General features: G+C 41.4%; 1 protein-coding gene across 6 annotated transcripts in view; it reads left to right on the top strand.

Annotated features, from left to right (window-relative positions):
* Positions 1-16912, top strand: part of ATAD5 (ATPase family AAA domain containing 5) — a 60288-nt gene that overhangs the window by 16691 nt on the left and 26685 nt on the right. For 5 of the 6 annotated variants that reach the window (XM_053571027.1, XM_053571028.1, XM_053571031.1 and 2 more), the window contains exons 6-10: positions 892-973; positions 8992-9176; positions 13248-13405; positions 14473-14632; positions 16007-16330. In XM_053571027.1, coding sequence (XP_053427002.1) covers positions 892-973; positions 8992-9176; positions 13248-13405; positions 14473-14632; positions 16007-16330 — 909 coding nt within the window. The remainder of the gene's footprint in view (positions 1-891; positions 974-8991; positions 9177-13247; positions 13406-14472; positions 14633-16006; positions 16331-16912) is intronic. The other variant, XM_053571030.1, reaches the window with a different exon arrangement.

Below are 16912 nucleotides of genomic sequence, written 5' to 3' on the forward strand. Positions count from 1 at the left end.
TTTCCTCAGCCTCCCAAGTAGCTGGGACTACAGGCTCCCGCCACAACACCCAGCTATTTTTTGGTTGCAGTTTGCCTGAGGCCAGGTTTGAGCCTGCCATGCTCGGTATATGGGGTTGGCGCCTTACCCACTGAGCCACAGGCACCACCCATAAATTTTTTTTAATTAAAATAAATTAAAAAGTTAAAAAAAACTTTTTTTGAGACAGATTCTCACTCTTGCCCTAGGGTAGAGTGCCATGGCCTCAGCCTACCTTACAGCAACCTCAACCTCCTGGGTTCAAGTGATCCTCCTGCCTCAGCCTTCCAAGTAGCTGGGACTGTATAGACACCTGCCACAAAACCTGGCTATTTTTCTATTTTTAGTAGAGACAGGGTCTTGCTCTTGCTCAAGGTGGTCTTGAATGCCTAAGCTCAAGCAGTCCTTTAGCCCCAGCTTCTAAGAGTGCTAGGATTAAAGGTGTGAGCCACTGTGCTCAGCCACAAAGTTAAATTTTTATTTCCTAACACAAAGTTAAATTTTTTTTTTTTTTTTTTTGAGACAAAGTCTCACTATGTTGCCCTTAGTAGAGTGTGGTGGCAAGACAGCTCATGGCACCCTCAAACTCTTGGGCTTAAGCGATTCTCTTGCCTCAGCCTCCCAAGTAGCTGGGACTACAGGTGCCCGCCACAATGCCCGGCTATTTTTTTGTTGCAATTTTCATTGTTTACCTGGCCTGAGCCGTTTGGAACCCACCACCCTGGGTGTATGTGGCTGGAGCCCTAGCCACTGAGCTATGGGTGCCACCCACAAAGTTAAATTTTTGAAAGTTTGAAAAGATACCATGAAAGTAGCTAAATTTAAATGGAGATGGTAAACATTGATACTAACTACAATATTTTTTTTCCTAAGGAAAAGTGAAAGTTGCTCCTGTATTTCTCGTCAGAAAGGAACAAAAACCAGTCAATCCTATCCTTGGTTTTGATGAAAGAAGGTCAGTCCAATACAGATTTTAAAATGTCAGAATGTTTTATGGAATGTATTCTGTATTTATTGATTTACTTTGGGGAGAACGCATGTAAATTGCCATTTGAAGCTTTTTGTTTTGTTTTGTTTTCGATTTCAGGTTAATGTGAGCGTACAAACACCAGGTCACAATATTCAAATTTGCTATGTAGAGACCCTTTGTAGTTGTGTCCTGCATCTAAAAGGTGTGTCAGACACCACTATATTCCCCTACATTGTGTCCATTAAGTTGGAGCACATCAATCCCACCACCCCTAACCTAAACTTGAATTGAATTACCTCCCCCTCCCAAACTTGAATTAAGGTTTTGTCTGTGTGCACGTGTATTAGATCATCTACTGGCTTCATAATAAAATTGAGTACATTGGATATTTGCTTCATTCTTGTGATGCTTTACTAAGAAGAATGTGTTTCAACTCCAGGTTAATATAAGAAATGTAAAGTCACCATCTTTTCTTAAGGCTGAATAGTATTCCATGCTATACATATACCATGGTTTGTTAATCCATTCCTGAGATGATGGGCATTTAGGTTGTTTCCACTTCCTGATGATTGTAAATTCAGCTGCGATAAAGAATCTAGTGCAAATGTCTTCATAATAAAATGATTTTTTTCTTCTGGGTAGATCCTAGTAATGAGATTACAGTGTTCAATGGAAGATCTAATTTGAGTTCTTTCAGGATTCTCCATACCTCTTTCTTTTTTAATTGAGACAGATTCTCCCTCAGTCACCCTGGGTAGAGTGCTGTGGCATCCTAGCTCACAGCAACTTCAAACTCCTGGATTTAAGCGATCTTCTTGTCTCAGCCTCCTGAGTAGCTGGTACTACAGGCACCTGCCACAATGCTTGGCTAGTTTTTGTATGTTTGGTAGAGACGGGGTCTCACTTTGCTCAGGCTGGTCTCGAACTCCTGAGATCAGGAAATCACCAGCCTTGGCCTCCCAGAGTGCTAGGATTATAGCCGCTGCACCCAGCCATACTTCTTTCCAAAGAGGCTGTATTAGTTTGCAGTCCCACTAACAGAGTAAAAGTGTTCATCTCTCTCCACACCCGCCCAGCACCTGCAAGTGTGGGACTTTGTGATGTGGGCTCCTCTCACTTGGGTTAAATGATATCTCAGGGTGGCTTGAGTTGCATTTCTCTGATGATTAAGGATGGTGAGCTTTTTTGCATGTGTTTGTTAGCCTTTGTCTGTCTTCCTCTGAGAAGGTTCTGTTAATGTCTCTTGCCCAGTGATAAATGGGATTGTTTGCTCTTTTTTTTGTTGTTGATTAATTTGAGTTCTTTCTAGATCCTAGTTATCAAGCCTTTGTCAAATTTATAATGTGTAAATTATCTTTTCCCATTCTGAAGGTTGTCTATTTGCTTTAATTAGTGTGTCCTTAGCTGTGCAGAAACTTTTCGGTTTAATTAAGTTCTATTTATTTATTTTTGTTGTTGCAGTTGCCACTGAAATCTTTATAAAATCTTTCCCCAGGCCAACATCCTCAAGAGTTTTTCCCACACTTCTAGGATTTTTATCATTTCATATCTTAGATTTAAATATTTTCTCCATCTTGAATCAATTATTGTAAGTGGTGAAAGGTGCGGATCCAGTTTCAGTCTTTTACATGTGGTTATCCAGTTCTCCCAGCATCATTTATTGAATAAGGATTCTTTTCCCCAACCTTTCCTTTTGTATGGTTTATCAAAGATCAGATGGCTATAAGAGACTGGTTTCATCTCTTGGTTTTTTATTTGGTTCCATATTTCTACTTCTCTATTTTTGTGGCAGGCCCCTGAAGTCCCAGCTACATATCTGTTAATATGGGGAATTACATTTATGGGTTTGCATATGTTAAACCAGCCTTGCATTCCTGGGATGAAGCCTCCTTGATCATGATATATATTTTTTTGTTTTTATTTATTTTTTGAGACAGAGCCTCAAGCTGTCACCCTGGGTAGAGTGCCATGGCATCTTAGCTCACAGAAACCTCCACTGGGCTTAAGCGATTCTCTTGCCTCAGCCCCCCAAGTAGCTAGGACTACAGGCGCCCACCACAATGCCTGGCTATTTTTTTTTTTTTTTTGGTTACAGCCGTCATTGTTGTTTGGCAGGCCCCAGGCTGGATTCGAACCCGCCAGCTCAGATGTATGTGGCTGGTACCCCAGCCGCTTGAGCCACAGGCGCTGAGCCATGAGATATATATATATTTTTAATGTGTAGCTGTAATCTATTAGCTAAGATTATATTGAGTATATTTGCATCAATATTCATAAGTGAAATTGGTCTGTAGTTCTTTTTAGTTGGGTCTTTTCCTGGTTTGGTTATCAGGGTGATGCTTGGGGTGGCGCCTGTGGCTCAAGGAGTAGGGCGCCAGTCCCATATGCCAGAGGTGGCAGGTTCAAACCTAGCCCCGGCCAAAAACCACAAAAAAAAAAAAAAAAAAAGAGTAATCAGGGTGATGCTTGCTTCATAGGACATGATTGGGGAACATTCCTTCCTTCTCAATGTTTGGGAATATGTTCTGCAGTATAGGTATAAGCCCATCTATGAAGGTTTGCTAGAATTCTGGTGTGAAGCCATCTTGTCCAGAGCTTTTTTCGTTAGAATTTCTATTGTTTTTTTCAGTCTCAGTGCTTGATATTGGTCTATTCAAGAGATCTATTTCTTCCTCGTTAAATCTAGAGATATAGTATGATTCCAGGTTTTGTTCCATTTCCTCTACACTGTCAAATTTCTACTGTAGATGTTCAAATGTAGATGTTCTTGCAGGAGTCAGAGATAATCTTTTGTATCTCTGGTATCTCTTGTTAGTTCCCCTTTTTCATTTCTGATTGGGATTATTAGAGTTTTTACTTTTCTGTTTCTAGTTACTCTAACTGAAGGTTTATCTATTTTATTTATCTTTTTGAAGAACCAACTTTTTTTTTTAGACAGTCTTAATTTTGTCACCCTGGGTAGAGTGTCATGGCATCTTAGCTCACAGCAATATCAAACTCTTGGTTTAAGTGATTTTCTTGTCTCAGCTGGGACCAAGTAGCTGGGACTACAAGGGCCTGTCACAATGCCCAGCTATTTTTATTTTTTATTTATGATATGATTTATTTTTTGAGACAGACTCTTGGTTTGTCGCCCTCGGTAGAGTGTCCTGGCACCTGCCACAAAACCTGACTATTTTTAGAGACGGGATCTTATTCTTGCTGAGACTGGTCTTGAACCGTTGAGCTCAGGCAATCCACCTGCCTCAGCCTCCCAGAGGGTTAGGATTACAGGCGTGTGCCACTGCAAGAACCAACTTTTTGTTTCGTTAATTTTCTGGATGATTCTTTTGTTTTCAATTTTATTAATCTCATTTAATTTTGGTTATTTCTTTTCTTCTACTGGGTTCGGGATTGGATTGCTCTTACTTTTCCATTTTTTAAAGATGACTTATTAGGTTGTTAATGTGCCTTTTTTATGTTTTTTGGATGTAGGTATCTAATATGATAAATTTCCTTCTTAGAACTGCTTTTGTAGTGTCTCACAGGTTTTGGTAACTTGTAGCTTCATTGTTGTTAGAGTAAATTAATAATTTCCTCCTTTATTTCTTCCTTAACCCAACTGTCATTCAGCATAAGGTTGTTTAATTTCCATGCCTTTGTGTGGGGATGAAATTTTTTTTTTTTTTTTTGAAACAGTCTCATTATGATTCTCTAAATTACAGCAACCTCAAACTCTTGGGCTTAAATGATTCTCTTGTCTCAGCATCCCAAGTAGCTGGGACTACAGGTGACTGCCACAATGCCCAGCTATTTTTTTGTTTGCGGTTGTCATTGTTGTTTTAGCTGGCCCAGGCTGGGCTTGAACCTGCCAGCCTCCAGGTATGTGGCTGGCGCCCTGCCTACTGAGCTACGAGCGCTGCCAAGGGACGAAAATTTTTGTTGGAGTTGAGTTTCACCTTTATTGCTTTGTGGTCTGAGAATTACAAAGTATGATGTCAGTTCTTTTCATTTTGTTGATGTTTGATTTGTGTCCTAGGATATGATTAATTTTGGAGTATGGGCTGATATTAAGAATGTGTATTTCTTAGCTTTGGAATGGTGTGTTCTGTATGTGTCTATTAAGCTCATTTGTTCTAGGATTGCATGTAAATCCCTGTGTATTTGTTTAGTTTCTGTTTAGAGGATCTATCCAGTTCTGCCAGACGGGTATTAAAGTTCCTAGTTATTGTGGTGTTATAGCATATCATATTGTTCAGACCAATCAAGGTCTGTATCATAAATCTGGGAGCATTTAACTTGGGTACATACATATTTAGAATTGAAAATGGCCTTTATTTTTTTTTTTTTTTGACAGTCTTACTTTCTTGCCCCCTGTAGAGTGCCATGGTGTCATAGTTCATAGCAACCTCAAACTCTTGGACTCTAAAGATCCTCTTGCCTCAGCTTCCCAAGTAGCTGGGACTACAGGTGCCTGCCACAGCACCTGGCTCTCACTCTTGCTCAGGCTAGTCTTGAACTTGTGAGCTCAAGCAATCCACCCACCTCAGCCTCCCAGACTACTGGGATTACAGGTGTGAATCACAGCACCTGGCCCTTGATATGTCCTTTTTTTTTTTGAGACAGAGCCTCAAGCTATCGCCCTGGGTAGAGTGCTGTGACATCACAGCTCACAGCAACCTCCAACTCCTAGGCTTAAGCGATTTTCTTGCCTCAGCCTCCCAAGTAGCTGGGACTACAGGCGCCTGCCACAACGCCTGGCTATTCTTTGGTTGTAGTTGTCATTGTTGTTTGGCAGGCCCGAGCTGGATTTGAACCCACGAGCTCTGGTATATATGGCTGGCGCCTTAGCCTCTGGAGCTATAGGCAGTGAGCCTAATAGGTCCTTTTGATGTTTTGTTCCTTTGACCAGTATGAAGTGACTGTCTTTGTTTTTGTTTGTTTATTTTGTTTTGTTTTTGTTTGGAGACAGTCTCAAGCTGTTGCCCTGGGTAGGGTGCCGTGGCATTATAGCTCACACTAACCTCCAGCTCTTGGGCTCAAGCGATCCTCTTGCCTCAGTTTTTCTATTTTTAGTAGAGACAGTGTCTTTCTTTTTGCTTAGGCTGGTCTCAAACTTGTGAGCTCAAGCAATCCAGCCACCTAGGCCTCCCAGTGTAGTAGGATTATAGGTGTGATCCACCATGCCCAGCCTGTTTTTTTTTAATCTTTGTCTTCCTTAACTTTAGTTGCTTTAAATCCATTTCTTTTTTTTTTTTGTAGAGACAGAGTCTCACTTTATGGCCCTTGGTAGAGTGCTGTGGCCTCACACAGCTCACAGCAACCTCCAACTCCTGGGCTTAAGCGATTCTCTTGCCTCAGCCTCCTGAGTAGCTGGGACTACAGGCGTCCGCCACAACGCCCGGCTATTTTTTGGTTGCAGTTCGGCCGGGGCTGGGTTTGAACCCTCCACCCTCGGTATATGGGGCCGGCGCCTTACCGACTGAGCCACAGGCGCCGCCCGCTTTAAATCCATTTCTATCTGAAAATAAGATGGCAGCCCCTCTTTTCTTTGGAATTCCATTTGCCTGATTTTTTTTCTTTTCTTTTCTTTTTTTTTTTTTTGAGACAGAGTCTCACTTTATGGCCCTCAGTAGAGTGTCATGGCATCACACAGCTCACAGCAACCTCCAACTCCTGGGCTAAGCGATTCTCTTGCCTCAGCCTCCTGAGTAGCTGGGACTACAGGCGCCCGCCACAACGCCCGGCTATGATTTTTTTTTTTTTTTTTTTTTTTTTTTGAGACAGAGTCTTTACTTTCTTGTCCCCAATAGAATGCTGTGGCATCATAGCAGCAACTACTTTAAACTCTTGGGCTCAAGTGATTCTCTTGCCTCAGCCTCCCAAGTAGCTGGGACTACAGGCGCCTACCACAACGTCCAGGAGTCTCACTCTTTCTGAGACTGGTCCCGAACCTGTGAGCTCAGGCAGTCCACCTGCCTTGGCCTCCCAGAGTGCTGGAATTACAGGCAGGAGCCACCGCACCGGGCCCTTAAGCTTGGTTTCTGTGTCTATTTGACATGTCCTCATAATTTATAGAGCATCTCTTACTTTCTGGAACAGGTACATGTTCCAGACTCATCTTTTGTTTGCCCTCGTCAGCTCTGTAGCCAGGTATTTCTTCAAGGATCCCTGGGTCCTTTTAGTGGAAGATAGTATTTAGAAAGCAAGCTCTAGGTACTCACTGAACTCATAGCTCCTGGAGATGTCAGTGCTTCTAGGCGTTTTCAACAGATAAAGCTAGGCTATATATGTATGTATGTGCACACACACATACACATCCAAAACTATTCCTGTGTATATAGTGTATATGTAACATAGAATGCATATATAGGATATGTGTATATTTTATATTATTACCATGTACTCATCCCCTTACAGTTTACCTTCTGCTGTAGGTACATAATAATTATACCCAGCTTTTTACTTTTATTTTTTGAGATAGAGTCTCACTGTAATACCCTGGGGTTGAGTGCCGTGACATCATCATAGCTCACAGAAACCTCAAACTCTTGGGCTCAAGTGATCTTCATGCCTCACCTTCCCAGGTAGCTGGGACTACAGGTGCATGACATTGTAGAAACTATTATTTCCTAATAGGAAACTAAGTTTTCCTATTTCTAGTAGAAACGGTGTCTCATTCTTGCTCCAGTTGGTCTCAAATGCCTAAGCTCAAGTGGTGTACTTGCCTCGGCCTTCCAGAGTGCTAAGATTACAGGTGTGTAATCCTTCACAATCCTTACAAACACTTCTGTGGTTTGTATTCTGAAGATAAGCCAGGTTAAGCAAAAATATCAATAACTGCCCCAATTTTCCTGTTATTACATTGGAAACAATAGTCCACTAGAAGTTCTAGGATTAACTTTCTGAAACATGGCACTGATTTTGTTTTCTGATTATAATACAAATGCGCATTTAACAAGAAAACAAAACACAAGAGGGAAAAACCTACTACCCAAAGATAGCCCCAGTTACCGTTTTGATGGATGCCCTTCTGGGCATTTTTAAAAATTTATTTTCGTTTTATTGGTTTATGTAAGTAGACTTTCATTTTGTGATAATCAAAGAGGAATTTGACCAACTGGCATCTTAGGTAGCTTATTATTTTTACCTTTTTTTTTTGAAACCGAGTCTTGCTCTGTTGCCTGGGCTTCAGTGACATGGCATCTTTGTAGCTGACTTGCAGCCTCAAATTTGTGGTCTCAACCTCCTGAATATCTGGGACTACAGGTGCTTACCTTCATGCCTAGCTAATTTTTTTTTCTTTTTTATTGTAAGATGGGGGCTCCTTATTGACTAGGCTGGTTTCAAACTCCTGGGCTCAGCAGTCTTCCCATTTTGTCCTCTCAAAGTGGTAGCGTTACAGGCATGAGCCACTGTGCCCAGCCAGTTTTGTTTTGTTTTGTGAGACAGAGTCTTACTTTGTCACTCTCAGTAGAGTGCTGTGGCGTTATAGCTCACAGCAACCTCAAACACTTGGGTTCAAGTGATCTTCTTGCCTCAGCCTCCCAAATAACTAGAACTATAGGTACCTGCCACAACACTGGGTTATTTTTAGAGATGGGGTCTCAAAGTTTCATAAATTAAACTGAAAGGTGTTAGGCTGGGTGTGGTGGCTCACACCTGGTAATCTCAGCACTTTGGGAGGCCAAGGTGGGTGGATTGCCTGAACTCAAGTTCGAGATCAGCCTGAGCTAGAGCGAGACCCCCATCTGTAAAAAAAAAATAGCCAGGCGTTGTGGCTGGCACCTACTTGGTCCCAGCTACTCAGGAGGCTGAAGCAAGAGAAATCAGTTGAATACAGGAGTCTGAGGTTGCTCTGAGTTATGACGCCACACCACTCTACCAGGGGCGACGAAGTGAGACTATGTTTCAAAATAAATAAACAAACAAACAAACAAACTGAAAGGTGTTTTTTTCCCCTTGTTTATCCTTTTAAGTGCTTATAACTATAGCTTTTCTGTTTCCAATTATTTTCTTAAAAGTCAAGATACATCTGAAAAATCTCAGGATTGCGATGTACAATTTAAAGCAAAACGTGACTTCCTAATGAGTGGTTTGCCAGATTTGTTGAAACGACAAATCGCAAAGAAAGCTGCTGCATTGGATGTGTACAGTGCAGTGAGTGCCAGTTTCCAGAGAGTTGTTCATGTACAACAAAAGGATGATGGTAAGTTTGCTTATTGTTATGAATATTTATTCTTCTGCATTTAGTAGAGGTATTTTTTTTTTTTTAGTAGAAGTATTAAACTATGTAAGCTGGTTAAAGATGAAGCTAAGATGTAGGAATCATTCTTATGGTGATTTTAGTGGGAATTTTTAGTTTTTCCAGGACCCAGTGGATACCAACATCTATGGACGCCCAGATCCCTTACATAAAATGATATACTAGGCTCAACACCGGTACATTAGTAGCTAGGGCACCAGCCACGTACACCGGGGCTGGTGGGTTCAAAGCTGGCCTAGGCCTGCTAAACAACAATGACAACTACAACAGAAAAATAGCTGGACATTGTGGTGGGTGCCTGTAGTCCCAGCTGAGGCAAGAGAATCGCTTAAGCCTAAGAGTTTGAAGTTGCTGTGAGCTATGACACCACAGCACTCTACCGAGGACTGTAGAGTTTCCAAAAAAAAAGTAGTATAGTATTTACATATACACTTTGCATATCCTCTTGTGTACTTTATTTATTATTATTAGTTTTTAGACAGAGTCTCATTTTGTCACCCTCTATAGAGTACTGTGTTGTCATAGCTCATAGCAACCTCAAACTCTTGAGCTCAAGCCTTCTAAGTAGTTGGAACTACAGGCACCTGCTGTAATGCCTGGCTAGTTTATTTTTATTTGTTTGTTTTCTATTTTAGTGGGGATGGGGTCTTGCTCTAGCTCAGGCTGGTCTCAAACTCCTGGCTCAAGTAATCCACCCACCTAGGCCTCTCAGAGTTGTAGGATTATAGGCAAGAGCTACCATGTCTGGCCCTCTCATACTTTAAATCACCTGTAAATTACTTACTTATATCTAACACAATGTAAATGCTCTGTGAATAGTTGTTATACTATGTTTTGGAATAATGACAAGAAAAAAAGTCCATACATGTTCAATACACACACAACCATCCATCTTTTTCCCTAATTTTTTTTTTTTATTTTGAGACAGAGTCTCATTCCTTTGCCCTTGGTAGAGTGCCATGGCATCATTGTAGCTCACAGCAACCTCTAACTCTTGGGCTAAAGTGCTCCTCTTGTTTCAGTCTCCCGAGTAGCTGGGACTACAGGTGCTTGCCACAATGCTAGGCTAGTTTTTCTATTTTTAGTAGAGATGGGGTCTCAAGCTGTTGCTCAGGATGGTCTCAAATTCCTGAGCTCAAGCTATCTACCTGTCTTGGCCTCCCAGAGTGCTAGGATTACAGGCGTGAGCCACCAGGTCCAGCCCCTTTGCCCTGAAGTTTTGATACATGGTTTATCAAATCCATGAATGTGGAACCCACAGGTACAGAGGCCAACTGTGTGTTTCTTTCTCCCTTCCTCAGCCTTGAACTCAGTTTACTGAGGACGGGTGTGAGCATAAAAACCAAAGATAACCGTAGTCCTTAACCCTTTATGCGAGGGGAAAGCAGAAAAATAAATGTGACCTGTGCTCTGTTCTTTTCTCTTTGCCTTTTGAGTTTTTTTGTTTTTTGTTTTGGGGGAGTTTTTTTTTTTTTTTTAGAGATAGTTTCACTCTGTTGCCCTAGGTTAGAATGCCACAGCATCAGCCTAGCTCATAGTAACCTCAAACTCCTGGGCTCAAATGCTCTTCCTGCCTCAGGTTCCCAAGATGGGGCTACAGGCATCCATCACAATGGCGGGCTAATTTTTCTATTTTTAGTAGAGATGGGCCTTGCTCTTGCTCCGGCTGGTCTGGAATTCCTGAGCTCCAGCAGTCCTCCCTCTCTACCTCCTAGAGTGCTAGGATTATAGACATGAGCCACCATACCTGGCCACCTTTAGAGTTTTCTGACCTTAATATTTTGTGAGTTTTGTTCAGCTTCCTTTTTGTTATTAAGCTTATAGTCATTTTTTTTTTTTGCAGTTTTGGCCAGGGCTGGGCTTGAACCTGCCACCCCTGGTATATGGGGCTGGTGCCCTACTCCTTGAGCCACAGGCACCACCCTCAGCTTCCTTTTTGTATGGGAAATTTCCCAGCTAGTCTTTCTAGTAATTTCATCCACTTTTCCTTATTTCTTATCTCTGTCACTAGCCTTTGATGGTTTTCTTGTTATTTTTACTAGTAGACTTTGTAATAGCATTTTCTAATAGTATGTTTAACTGTTCAAAGCATTATTTATGCTTTTCTTTCCTGAGTTTGATAAGCTCATTTTTATAGGAGCATTTCTATAATACCTATTTGTAGTTGAGTAGAGGTAAGTTCAGAGGGGACTCTTTCTCTTACAATCTTAAAAGTTATCGAACACTTACAATTATCTGGAATTCTGCTCAGGAATTCATATATGTATGTAGTTTAAACAACTCTAGGAGGCTGAGTTTTATAATTTTATTTTCTTTTTTGAGACAGAGTCACACTATGTCACCCTCGGTGGAGTGCTGTGGCATCACAGCTCACAGCAACCTCAAACTCTTGGGCTTAAGAGATCCTCTTGCCTCAGCCTCCCAAGTAGCTGGGACTGTAGGTGCCCAACACAATGCCTATTTTGTTGTTCTTGTTGTAGTTCTCATTGTTGTTTAGCTCGTCCAGGCTACGTTCAAACCCACCAGCCTTGGTGTATGTGGCCAGGACAGTAACCACGGTGTTACGGGCGCCGAGCCTGAGTTTTATAATTTTTGCCCTTGCTTTCTTGCCCATGCTCACATGGCTAGGAAATGGCAGAGTCTGGGATGGAATTCTGGTCTGACTTAAATGTTTAGATTTTAAACCAGAATACTGGGCAGTGCCTGTGGCTCAGCGGGTAGGGCGCCGGTCCCATATGCCGGAGGAGGCGGGTTCAAACCCAGCCCCGGCCAAATTAAAAAAAAAAAAAAAAAAAAAAACCAGAATACTAACTACCCCTTAAAATTTTAATCTGAGTATCAAGTTTGATTTAAAAAGAAATGAAGAAGGGCAGCGCCTGTAGCTCAGTGGGCAGGGCACTGGTCCCATATACCCAGGGTGGCGGGTTCAAACCCGGCCCTGGCCAAATTGCAACAACAACAACAAAAAAATTGCCGGGCATCGTGGCAGGCGCCTGTAGTCCCAGCTACTCAGGAGGCTGAGGCAAGAGAATAACCTAAGTCCAAGAGCTGGAGGTTGCTGTGAGCTGTGATGTCACAGCACTTTACCGAGGGTGACAAAGTGAGACTCTGTCTCAAAAAAAGAAAGAAATGAAGAGGCCGGGCATGGTGATTCTTAGGAGGCTGAGGTGAGTGGATTGCTTGAATTCATGAGTTTAAGACCAGCCTGAGCAAGAGCGAGACCCTGTCTATAAAAATAGCCGGGCATTGTGGTGGGCACCTGTAGTCCCAGCTACTTGGGAGGCTGAGGTAAAAGAATCACTTGAGCCCAAGAGTTTGAGGTTACTGTGAGCTATGATGCCATGGCACTCTACTGAGGGTGACAAAGTGAGACTCTGTCTCAAAAAATAAATAAACAAATGAAAAGAAATGAAATTGTACCATGTATGGTGGATTATGCCTGTAATCTTAGCTACGTGGGAGGCCAAAGTGAGAGGATCACTGGAAACCAGGAGACCAGCAGTTTGATGCTGCAATATAGTAGGATTGTGCCACTGTTCTCTAGGCTGAGTGACAGAGCTAGAACCCCAGCACCCCATCTCCTAAATTAAAAAAAAAGGAGGGCCAAACCTCAACAAAAAAGTAGCCAGGCTTTGTGGCGGGCGTCTGAAGTCCCAGCTACCCAGGAAGCTGAGGCAGGAGAATTGCCTAACCTCCAGGAATTGGAGGTTGCTGTGAGCTGTGATGCCACGGCACTCTACCAAGGGAAATAAAGTGAGGCTCTGTCTCTAAAAAAAAAGAGAGAGAGAGAAAAGAAATGAAAGCTAATATTTACTTTTTTAACAATTAGGAAGGAAGACTAGGTATTTTTTTTATCACTGTATTTGGTGGAGATCAGGGTTTGATATACTCACTTGGGTTTTGGTACTTTTGTGTTAACTATATAGTTGTCAAGTCTTTTCATGTCTACTTGACATTTGGATAATGTATAAATAAAGTTAATTAAGTTAACTAATTCTGTTTTTCTTTCTTTAGGATGCCATTTGTGGCATTTGAAACCACCTTCTTGTCCTTCGTTAATTAAATTTAAAGAACTCAGTACTAAAGTAATAGATCTTTCAAAATGTGTTATTGCTCTTGGTGAATTTTCAACATTGGATTCAGATTCAAAAATTAATAGTTCTGCAGTTGTGGTAAGTATTCAAGAGCTCATCCATGGAAGGACATTTACCTTACATCTTCCAGAGGAGAAAAAAATTTTGGATTTTTACCATTGTAGCCTTGAGTTCCTTGTTTTTTAGAGTCTAATTTTAAGAACTAAATTCTGGAGTGGCGCCTGTGGCTCAGTGGGTAGGGTGCCGGCCCCATATACCTAGGGTGGTGGGTTCAAGCCCGGCCCCAGCCAAATTGCAACAAAAAAATAGCCAGGCGTTGTGGCAGGCGCCTGTAGTCCCAGCTACTCGGGAGGCTAAGGCAAGAGAATCACCTAAGCCCAGGAGTTGGAGGTTGCTGTGAGCTGTGACATTATGGCACTCTACCAAGGGTGATAAAGTGAGACTCTGTCTCTACGAAAGAAAAAATAAAATCCTAATTGTAGTACATATTTCTTTTAAATACTCTTAGAGTTTGGAAAACATTTTAAGAGTTAATGAAATCCAGTTTTCAAAGAATATTAGATTATATATAATATATATCTAATTATATAATAGATTATATTCTTTTCAAAGAATATTAGATTATATAATGTACATTTAGATACATTATAAATCAGCATTATCATTTAATAAATGTGTAAATTACAGTTAGTGTATGAACTAAATCCTTCAAAAGCTATGCACAGGTTTGGTGCCTGTAGCTCAGTGACTAGGGCACCAGCCATATACACCGGAGCTAGCAGGTTCTAATCCAGCCTGGGCCAGCTAAATAACAATGACAGCTACAACAAAAAAATAGCCAAATGTTGTGGTGGGCGCCTGTAGTCCCAGCTAATTGGGAGGCCGAGGCAGGAGAATTGCTTGAGCCCAAGAGTTTGAGGTTGCTATGAACTGTGATGCCATTGTCTTCTACCAAGGCGACATAGTGAGAGTCTGTCTCAAAAACAAACAACCAAAAAACTATGCACATGCAGCTGTGTGTTTGGTGATTAAAGCTAATTCTATATTGATACTAACTATTAAGGACAAACAGTGGTTGGTAATTTTGTGGTTAACATGAGTAGATGATATAGGTCTGTTACTCTGCATTTTATTCTTTATTGCAGTTTGTGAGGACAAGGAAGGATTTTCCTGAAGAAGTAAGAAATCTTTTGCTGGAGGAAATTAAGTTTTCAAATCCTGAATTTTCTTTAAGAAAGTATTTTCCCTTGCTCTTGAAAAAACAAAGTGAGCACCAGCTACTTTCAGAGTGCCATGGAAAACAAGGTTAGTGATAATTATTATCATTTATGTTAACATGGCTAATTTGAGGGTGGCACCTGTGGCTCAGTGAGTAGGGCGCCGGCCCCATATGCCGAAAAAAATAGCCGGGCATTGTGGCAGGTGCCTGTAGTCCCAGCTGCTTGGGAGGCTGAGGCAAGAGAATTGCGTAAGCCCAAGAGTTAGAGGTTGCTGTGAGCCGTGTGACGCCATGGCACTCTACCCGAGGGCGGTACAGTGAGACTCTGTCTCTACAAAAAAAAAAAAAAAAAAAACATGGCTAATTTGAAAGTGCTATGACTTAGCCATTGACTCTTAGAAGTGGTCACTGCAGACCAAACATTGTTTACAATTGGCAGGGGAAATTATTTAACTGAATTAAAAGTATCTTATACAGTGCAGTGTTAGTTATTTCCAGGTCCCAAAGATGCCAACCCCAAGATAATTTCAATTATGTTAAATATTAATCATTCATTTAAGGAAAGCCTTAGATGAGATAATATGAACTTATATTGCTTGAACAAAGCAGTCTAAATATTAAGATCCCTAACTTGTTTCTAGTATGTCACATTTGATTTTTGCCTTTTCTCTATAAAGTCAAAACTACTGGGTTGGGCCTATGCCTCAATAATCCCAGCTGTTTGGGAGACTGAGGTGGAAGGATTGCCCGAGTCTAGGAGTCAGATTATAGTGAGCTATGATCACACTAGGGCACTGCAGCCTGGGCAGCAGAGCAAGACCTTATCTGTTAAATAAAACAATTGAGGGCGGCGCCTGTGGCTCAGTCGGTAGGGCGCTGGCCCCATATACCAAGGGTGGCATGTTCAAACCCGGCCCCGGCCAAACTGCAACCAAAAAATAGCCGGGCATTGTGGCGGATGCCTGTAGTCCCAGCTACTTGGGAGGCTGAGGCAAGAGAATCGCTTAAGCCCAGGAGTTGGAGGTTGCTGTGAGCTGTGTGAGGCCACGGCACTCTACTGAGGGTCATAGAGTGAGACGCTGTCTTTACAAAAAAAAAAAAATTGAGGCTCAGCGCCCGCAGCACAATAGTTACAGCACCAGGCACATACACCGGAGTTGGCGGGTTTGAACCCGGCCCAGGCCAGCTAACCAACAATAACAACTGCAACAACAAAAAAAAATAGCTGGGCTTTGTGGCGGATGCCTGTGGTCCTAGCTACTTGGGAGGCTGAGGCAAGAGAATCTCTTGAGCCCAAGAGTTTGAGGTCACTGTGAGCTGGGATACCACAGCACTCTACCAAGGATGACATAGTGAAACTCTGTCAAAAAAAAAAAAATTGAATATTTGAAGATTATTAAGTATTAAAAATTGTTTTTTGTTGATTAGTAAGCACATGCAATTCTTTAATACCCTAATAGAAAGTCTACAATTGGAGCCTGATGTCAATCAAAAAGAAACCAAAAGGAAACGAGTAGAAACAGAAAATCATAAGTCAAAAAGAAAGAAACCAAATGAATATTCAGAAAATCTGGAAAAGATAAATGGGAAGCCAAAGGAACTTGACAAAAGAAATAGCTCTTCTGGAATCAAGATAGATGCTTCCAAAGGTATATTTTCTAAAACATCCCAGAAGAAACAAACTGCTTTGAGTCCGTGTAAAGTACAAACAGAAGCGGAAGATTTTGATGTTGTGATAATAGATGATGACAAAGAGACTGCATCAGAAGTATCTTCTTTTCCTGGTAAATTAGATTTTCTCTTTCTGGTTCTAGAACTCTCTTATTTTTTAACTACTCATTTTTCCCCCTTTATTTTCTTATCCTTTTTTGCCCCACCTCTGCCTAACCCGGCCCCTAAGCCTAGCACTATTCCTAATGCTGACTTCTCTGCCTAGGATTTGAACCTAGACTGTCTGCATCATAGCAGGCTGCCTTATTCACTACTGATGCAGGCTCCCTTTGTCCACTATGCAATGCTACCACTGGCTGGTGCCCTTCTCTTTTAACATAAGCTTAATCGCAACTTTCAGAAAACATATATGTGTATAAGATAAGTGGAAGCCTCACTGATTAGAGGCTTGTAAATAACCACATTAATAGTCTTTGATTTTTTTTTTGTGCTTCTGTAAATAAACATGGTTTTTTAAAAAGTCTGGGATCATACTCTACATACTATTTTACAGTGTATTTCACATGTCTCTGACATGTTCGTATCCAGTTTTTATAGCCTTTCCAAAGTATTCCAGTGAATGGATTTAATTCATCCATTTGTATAGCTTCATACAGGTTGAGTATCCCTAATCCATAAATCTAAAACCCAAAATG

Source organism: Nycticebus coucang, chromosome 18, assembly GCF_027406575.1.
Source record: "Nycticebus coucang isolate mNycCou1 chromosome 18, mNycCou1.pri, whole genome shotgun sequence".
Classification (NCBI taxonomy): Eukaryota; Metazoa; Chordata; class Mammalia; order Primates; family Lorisidae; genus Nycticebus; species Nycticebus coucang.